Below are 8,539 nucleotides of genomic sequence, written 5' to 3' on the forward strand. Positions count from 1 at the left end.
AACCTTTGATGCAACGATCGGTGTGATTGATTGTCTCTGATCATCGCTGCACTTTGTTTTTCAATCCTACAACAGACTGAAGTTTGTTTCAAAGGCGAAGTTGCCAAACAAAACAACATGTCGTTTTGATAGTTATAGTATATGAAACAATCAAAATTTCCATGCACAGCTACTTCCTACTCATCTCTACAGCTGATGAATAATGTTACGTTGACATAGTGAATTACACACCACTTTGTAGTTTGTGTGATATTTTGAAATCCAACATGAAATACTATACTTCTATGAAGGCTTCCGGTAGACTTTTGCAATATCATTTTTGAATATTATTGTAATATTGTAGTAGGGGGTGAATACTTCTGCAAACCATTGTATATATGAAGACGGGTGTAAGGAACGCGCACCCCATCTTAGTAAAGGGCAAGTGAAACCATTTTTTTTGGTCAGCTATGCCTCCTTCCCTTCTGAGAATTTGCCCTGGAGATTTGCAGACTGGATCTCTTTATAAACCTTGTTTCTATCCCTAAATCAACAGGTTACTCGCATGGAAAGCATTGTGAAGTGGACAAGCGTTCCAGCCATTGCCTTCTTCAGCGTTACCACTCAGAACCCTGAGGACGGCACGCGCCAAAAAGGTTGTCTATGTTTGTCTGATTTAACCTGGATAGAGGATTATTTGGATAGAGGTATGGCAAGTAGTGCGACTGGAATAAAATGGCAAAAGAACCCCTAGGGCACTACTTGAAAACTATATCCCTGGTAAATAATGTTGCAAAGAATACATACAGAGATCAATAAAGACCCAGACAGCAGAACGGAATTGCACTGGAGACATTTATTTTACTTAACCAAATGCAAATACAGTAAACACACACCACCAAGCACTAGGGGGCAATGTAGAGCAAAGGGCAGGAGTGGGGGTTGAGTACGTGCTCCCACTAGCCGTGCACAAAGCAAGGAGGGTCAGACTGCGGTTCGACTGCTTCCAGGACGCAGTGCACAAATCTCTTGCTTCCAGCACTGTCAGCAATGGTAAACACAAGCTTCCCACTGGAGACGCTTACATGGATCAACTTGCTTGGTGATTTTGCATTTTTCCTTTTGCTTTCTGCGCTTTACTATGTAGCCTTCCCAATGTTCCTAAGCTTTTATCATGGTATGCTGCAGTAAGGGTCAACTCTCTTCGGGGAACCAGGGCTTATAGTTATAAGTTATTAAGTTTTTTGTTTTTTTTTGAAGGGATCATTTAATTTAAGGACTGCATTTCTGGGCAGTATTGATTCATAGATATGAACTCCCCTTAAAGACATCACTCCTGGTTGCTAAAATAAAAAAGGACAGCTTTGAATGAAAATTAAGAGATTTTTCTGGTTTAATGAATTAAACAGTATTTCTTTAGCTCCCAGGCTGATCATTGCTGAAACAAAGACAGTTTTCACCAGCAGGGGGCATAGTTGGGCTTACTTGGCTGTGTTCTTAAGCGTATCCTGTTTTAACGTAATTGGTGTTGTTTTTTTTGAAGAACATAGATGGACCCTGATCTGGGGGCTGTGAGTTAGGAGAGGGTTGGATTGATCTGGGTGGCATTGGCTGGAGACCCCTTTTGCATTTACCATTGCTGACATTAACTATAAAACTGTTCATGTAACACCCGAGCCACAAAACTCCACCGGTAAGAGAATAAAATGTAAAAAAACACACACACAAATCAAAAAAACATATCAGAAACAAAATGAAACCAGTTTAACAGCAGTTAAGACAAACCAGGAATCTCTTTCGTAACGCTGGTGGTCCTTTCCCTTCCCTAGTCAGGTGAGAAAAAAAAGCTTATATAGTGTAATAAATCTGGTGCCACAGTAAACACCAGGGTAACACTATGGGCAACCTTTCGGCGATATACTGCAGATGCTATATTAAATCCCTTATCACAGTTATTGCTAGACCTTCCATAGATGGTCTTACACTGATCTCAAGTTGTAGTTCCTATGGATCCTGAAAAGCCTATTGCTCTTTGCTCTAAAATAGCATTCACTCTAAAGCCCAAGCTGTATATTCCCCAGTCATGACAATGAAAAGCACAATTTTGCTCAGTGCAAACCTCCCCTAAAGTCCATGTATGCAGTGCTGCAGTCCCAGTTTCATGCGGCATTCAGTCACGCCATCACCTTTTCAATGCCACACAAACCCCACCTGCTCCATGCTGCTGTATGCTTTAATCTGATCCTGATGTCAAATCCTGCACTCGCTTTTAGGTAAAGAAAGCCCCAGCTAACTCGCATTCACCATTCTCATATAAATACACAGTAAATTCATACAACATAATTTAAAAACAAATAAAGAAAAAAAAACCTCACATTTCAACAGTGTAGCATTTCAGAAAACTTGCCTATTAAACCCATTTTGCTTTAATGATAACACGTGACTGATCGTCATATAAAATAAGAGGCAGGATTAGGAAACCAGGAGGCGAGATCCCAAGCCCGCTGTATTTCTTTTAATTGCAGCCTGCTCGCTGTACAGGGAAGGGGTCCCAGAGCTGATTTCCGTGTTTAAATCATGCTGAACAGTTTGATTTGCAAGACCAGGAGTTCATCTTGTAAAAGGGGGATTCAGTCCTACAATGCCTTGTTTTTGCCCTTTGCCTCCCTCTTCTTCAAGCTGCAGTTCTTGGGAGAGCTCTCAATATTTTTCCGCAACACAATGCTAGAACTGCTCTGGTTTATAACCTGTGTCTGAGGGAACTGGGGGACGGAAACAGAGGTAACAGTGTAAACTATGTACTGAAAAACATATAAACGCAGAGATCCACGCCTAGTGTATACTGCCTCCTACTGGTGAAGCTACACAAGCCCACAAGACAGGGCTACAGGGGTCAGGTCAGGGTTTATACTTCCCCCTAGAGGTGGAAGACAGTAAGGGCTTGCCTCTATAAAAGTGTTTGAATAATCATTCTCAACTAGTGGGCTGACTGATCTTTCAGGTCCTATCTTAAAAGGTATGTAGGTTTCACCTCACCTGTAGGGGGCACTTTTTGCACAAATCTTAATCCTCTACTCCTGTTGAATTGGTCTCTGCTCTGGATCTCTCATGTCGTGTCCCAAAACACAGGTTAAGCTAATGTTAAGCCTGTGATAGCTATGGCTAAGGTGACAAAGTGTTAACAAACTCAGCTGGGTGTCCACAAGGCTGTCTATAGCAGGTGCAATGGCACGTCCCTGTTGGGTGCTCTGCAGGGTTTTACATGCGCTGGCCAGTCAGGAGGATGTGTGCGCTCACAGGCGGATGTGGGGTAGTGTTGGAGGGGGCCGAGGAAGAGTGTTGTCAGGTGAAACAGCAGCAGTGGCATTCAATGTTTTTTGTGGTTGTTTTTATTTGTTTGGCTAAAGTTGTCCTCTTGTAGTTTTGTTCGGTTTCTCTGTCTTTCTTGGTTTGCCGGCGTGTTGTGGCGATGTTTCGAAGGGGCTCAGGGGCAGAGGTGGGCAATAGCAGGCGAGAATCTGCCCGGTCCCCTTTCCAACAGGAGCCCTGGTCTCCAGAGCAAGCTGTCAGAGATCAGGACTGCAGGAACAAGAGACCCCCAATTATACAGCAATACATTACCACATCTAATGAATAGGACTTGCATGGAAATAGAGGGAAATCATTACTAAAAATGTTACTAGCTTAAGAAAATGCCTTTTTACTGTCTAAACCAGCTGAATACACCATACACTTGAAAATGTACAAAACTGACAGAAACAGCTATACATGTCAAGTATAAGAAGCTCATAAACAATATGGACTGAATGACTAAAACAGTGTGGCAATCCGGTCTACCACACCTGTGATTTCCTGTGTTTCTCCAGAGAAGAGGATTCTGTTTCCCTGACAACCACTGCCTTGGTAACCAGCATGTCTGGGTGCTGCTGCTTGGCCTCCTGAATTGCCATGGCAAGGGCCTGGGAAGAGAACAGGGGGCTCAGGAATCAGGATCACATGACCTTCCACATTGTAGCATGTCATTGAGCACTGTCTGTGGAGCTGGTCCAAGACAGGACAGAAGAAGAGCTTTTACCTGGTTTTGATCCACATCGTCATCTCCAGTAATGATAATCCTCTTCTCAATCCTGGTCTCTGAGAACCCGCCTTTCACTGTCTGCAAGACAGTAACACAACACAGGACAAGCACTACTAACAGCAGCATTATTATTTTTATTTTTTTGTTCCATTTCTGTATTTATTTGAAGTGAACAAATATATGTTGGAGTACATCCCCTGCCAAAGCACTAAATGAAAAATCAGACCCTGTTTTCTATCGGCTGACTAAGCAGTATTTGTGGAATGCAGTGATACAGCAGCAGCATCAGTCAGGAAGCCATTTTCTCACAAACTGGTGGCTAAACTCCCCTCTCTCAACATGAAATTTATTAAAATGGTTGCAGTCTTGCTGTGCTCTTAAAAACGTAAGAAACAACAGCAATATTGCAGGATCCATTTGGCTCTAGTTAATGGCAGGGATTTAAATCTTTAAGGCACATATGAATGCCTGATTGCTGGGTACCACTCTCTGTGGAAATTACCTTGGTAATGTGTGTAGTGGTTGCTGAGGAAACGGTTTCCGTGGTGACAGTTCCCACCGCCCTCCCAAGGGTACCAGTTTTCATCTGCAACAGCCAGCATTAGAATTAAACAATTAAAAGATAAACATCAGTTTCTGTATATTCTCCAACAGTCCTTTGTACAAGCTATTGAGGGCATCATAGTAAATCTAAAGTGACTTGCATACTGCTGCACAGCTTCCCACCCAGCACAGCGGTGACTAAAGTGACAACAGCAGTGGTTGTAAGGGAACTTATTTAGACATTAAGGTATGCAAGTTTCTGCCCCTTAGCATTTACTTAGAAGTGCTCCAAAATGTAAGCTTACAGGCGAGCTGGTCTCGGGGGGGGCAGACTGGGGGCTGGGAGGAGCCTCTTTTCCACCAATGACGCTGTGATTCTGCAAGAACAGACAGGGGCATCACACACAGGAGACGGTATGAGAGTAAACAGTAGCAAAACAGAGCTGCTTAACCACTTACTGAATCTGACAACCGCTTGTAACCGCAACCCCCCCCCCCCCAAAACAGAAACAAAAATTAAATACGAAGTAAAGAACAATGAAAGCATGGGACAACGTAGGCAATAGGGGTGTGCTGACATTCATACCTGTAATTGCCTTGAAGAGGCATTTATTTAAATTTGGCAGGTATTGATTTCAAAACAAGAAAAGCCATCTTTCCCTCGCCTTTAAAAACCAATCAATGACAATTAACTTCCGCACTGAGTGTTTTTCTGACTGGAAGTGAATTTCCCAACACGTTAATGAATGGAGTCGTTTAATTCCTGCCAATAAATACTTTTTAAAAAAGGTCATTACAAATATCAGCACACCCCTAGTAGGCAAGCACTATGTTTAGGACTGGGAACCAAGCCTTGCAGTATCCCAGAATGAATGAAGAAGCGAGCGAGGACCGTACCGGTGACACCGCCGCTGCCAGTGTTGTGACTGTCTGAGAGACTGTCGCGGTGTCCTTGCCAGTGCAGCTATTCCCCATCACCTGACCGGGACAGAAAGAGAGTCAGACACAATCTTACCATTGTTAATACTCTTACCTCTTCGCTCCACAACAGCAATCATGTGTTTCTCATATTTAACTTTTTACTTTTCTTTTTAAAATAATACAAAAAACATTGACCACAAAACATACCTGCTTATCTCATGAAATCTGGAGAGGTTCAACAGCCCTACCCAGGAGGTGATGGCCAGGTAATTGATTAAAAGATTAAAATGCATTACATTACCTGCTCAGTTGCCTCTATTATTGTAGTCTTGGTTTGGGATCCAATGGAGGCTTCAGTAGAAGGCTCTTCAACCTTGGCGTCTGTCTTTTTGAGGGACGGCACAGAGCTCACAACCGTACTTTTGTTCTTAGTGTCTGGTGGCTGTGAAAACAGACACACCTAAGTACACCTGGAAGGTGGAAATCACTAAGGCTTTACTATGACAGACTAAAATCAGCCCGCTACTATTTTAGTAATCTAGACTCTATCTGCTTTATGACCATGCTTCGATCACGGACAATCCAAGGACCTTGAACATGGTCATCACCCACCTTTCTAAGTATGTCTATTGAGCTCCACTAATGGTAAGGCAAGGACATGAATGCAATTTTCTTTGGTTTTGTGTGGTTTTGGCATGACCAGAAAATCAAGGACAATGCATGCAGAGTTTACATGAATACATATAAATACATGCATATATGAATTTGTCCATGTATGGTCTACAATATTATGAACTTAGCTGGAGTCGCTGCAACCGTTTTTAAAATCTGACGCTATACCTCGAGGGTATATAAGCACAGTACCTCGCAAGTCTCGGATTCAAGGAGAGCTCAGGTCTTCACAGATGAAAGATGACGGTTTAGCATACATTCCTTAAACAAAAATGAACGAAAAAAAACAAAACACAAACTTATAGAGAAGATGCAAATTCATAAAGATCTCAAAAAAATAAAGCGAGTGACATGCTTCCAATGGTTGTCAAACTGAAGACGGCCAGGAACCAAAAATGTGCTTCAACATGCTTTTCACATGCCAACAAACACAGGTCGCACAGTTCATGCATTGTGATGGAGAATGGGTCAGTCAGGTGAGGAGAACAGGGCGCTGGTGTGTGAGTATGAGGGGAGGGGAGGTGAATTGTGCTACCTCGTGGTGTGACAAATCTTCTAAGCCTTTGCCTTGCATCTCCTCTGGTGGTTTCTCCTGGGCGGACATGAGCCTGGCCGAGAAGAAGCAAGAGGACTCCTCAAAGTCGTCCCGGCCCACCTCAGGCAGCCTGTCCCGCCCCCCCAGCTCTGACATGCCCTTGGAGAACTCCTCCACGCCGGTGTGAAGGTCCATAATGACGGTGAAGTCCACCTCAGCCTCCAGGCTGGAGGTGGAGCTGACAGTGATGCTAGAGCACTTGCGCTCAATGCCCAGGTGCGTCTCCTTCAGGTACAACGTCTCCCTCTCCTGGTCATCCTCTGAGGCCGAGCCCAGCCGTCGCTCCCACGGCACCCTCTGGACAAGAGACCGAGACACAGTGAGTCACAGTGGACAGCTGGACACCACCACCAGGGCAAAAACCTGGGTCTGGATGGAGGTGATCACGGATGATAGATGGGAACAGAGAAAGGTGGAGGACCCCTTCTGATCAGAGAAAAATCATACATTTGACCTTGTTTGTGTAAGGACAGCCACCAATTGACAAAGTAAAGATGTCTAGCTACATTTATCTTGCTTGTGTGGCTTTATTATTCCAGCATGTCCAATATTGTAATTTCTGTGTGAAAAAGATGGTAAACTCAATACAGAGAGCTCAATAAATACAATGGTTTTACAGCCACCAGATTCAGTACAGAAAAAACATTTTCAAAGTCTCTTGGGTTGTTTGTTTCTAACTCTAACATAAACAGGACATTTTCTCCTTTCAGAAAGCAGGAGATAATTAAAGACTGGAGAAATATGTCTCTTATTACCGTCAAGATTTTAATTATGAAATATTCAGGAGACTAAAAGCCTGGTAGTAGGGGATGGGTGATATTAAGAATAGTGATGAAAATGCAAATGGACACCAGGCAGTGTGCAGAGTTTGTGGGCCAAAGGGTTAATGAAAGATGGATGATGTGATCTTTTATATTCAAGCAAAAGTGAGCAACCTGTGATTCGTCAAGCGCTTCTTCATGAATGGCAGGTGTGGAGAGGGGCTCCTGCAAAAGCAAAAGGAAAGCATGTGCAAACCGGACCTAAAAGACCACTTGCCAATTTCAAACTGATCCAGAAATCAACCCAACGAAACAAAAACGCACTCCCTGTCCCTGTTACACTTAAACTTATCAATACAATAATTCAATATTTTCATAGATGCCTATTTGATAAACAAAAGAGTAGACTGCATTAAACAACTCTAAGTGCACAGTATATACTGAAGAACAACTTAGGACTATATTAAGGGCAACATGTTGTTCTGCACATGCAATAAGATAGAAATTATGATGAAAAGGTAAATCAAAAACAGCAAACAATCCACATAAAAACACATCAGAACCAATTAAACAGACACAATCCACTTCTCCCATCCACAATAGTAACATTATAAATATATATATATTCTGTAACTGACAAAGTATTTTACTATGACACAATTTTTCTATCTTGTTAGTACACGCCATTTAGTTATTCATTTTTGTAGCTCACTATCCCCGAAACCTGGGACTGACGTTAAGGCTTTTTAAAAATGTATTATTTATGGATTACAGTGAAACGTTTCACCTTCCTCATCCCTGGAATACTACGTTTACTGATAGCTCTTCTCAAATTACCTATTCCAGCATGTAAACCCTACAACCTTTACTAAATCTTTTAGTATTCTAACTCATATGAAATGCAAAGCTGTGCAACCCCGCTATCAGCCAGATACTCCCCTCTAAGCTTAGTTCCCATCGACCAAAATCAAATCACTTTCAATTAGCACC

At 42.6% G+C, this 8,539-nt stretch overlaps 1 protein-coding gene across 1 annotated transcript; it reads right to left on the bottom strand.

The window, feature by feature from the left end:
* Positions 1 to 816: 816 nt before the first annotated feature.
* Positions 817 to 8,051, bottom strand: LOC121307346 (band 4.1-like protein 1). The gene is made up of 9 exons (XM_041239525.1): positions 7,724 to 8,051; positions 6,729 to 7,085; positions 5,823 to 5,963; positions 5,498 to 5,578; positions 4,906 to 4,977; positions 4,560 to 4,643; positions 4,055 to 4,135; positions 3,822 to 3,938; positions 817 to 3,558 (listed from the first exon to the last, which is right to left on the bottom strand). The coding sequence occupies exons 2-9, from the start codon at positions 6,921 to 6,923 to the stop codon at positions 3,553 to 3,555; spliced, it is 777 nt and encodes a 258-aa protein (XP_041095459.1). The 5' UTR covers positions 6,924 to 7,085; positions 7,724 to 8,051; the 3' UTR covers positions 817 to 3,552.
* Positions 8,052 to 8,539: the final 488 nt, after the last annotated feature.

The sequence above is a fragment of the Polyodon spathula genome, chromosome 55, assembly GCF_017654505.1.
Source record: "Polyodon spathula isolate WHYD16114869_AA chromosome 55, ASM1765450v1, whole genome shotgun sequence".
NCBI lineage: Eukaryota > Metazoa > Chordata > Actinopteri > Acipenseriformes > Polyodontidae > Polyodon > Polyodon spathula.

Coding starts and splice junctions, on each gene's coding strand:
- LOC121307346 (XM_041239525.1), bottom strand. CDS start 6,923: ATGGACCTTCACACCGGCGTGGAGGAGTTCTCCAAGGGCATGTCAGAG. Junction 4,136..4,559: donor CCACTACACACATTACCAAG/GTAATTTCCACA, acceptor ACTGTCTTGCAG/ACAGTGAAAGGCGGGTTCTC. Junction 3,939..4,054: donor ACGATGTGGATCAAAACCAG/GTAAAAGCTCTT, acceptor TTCTCTTCCCAG/GCCCTTGCCATGGCAATTCA.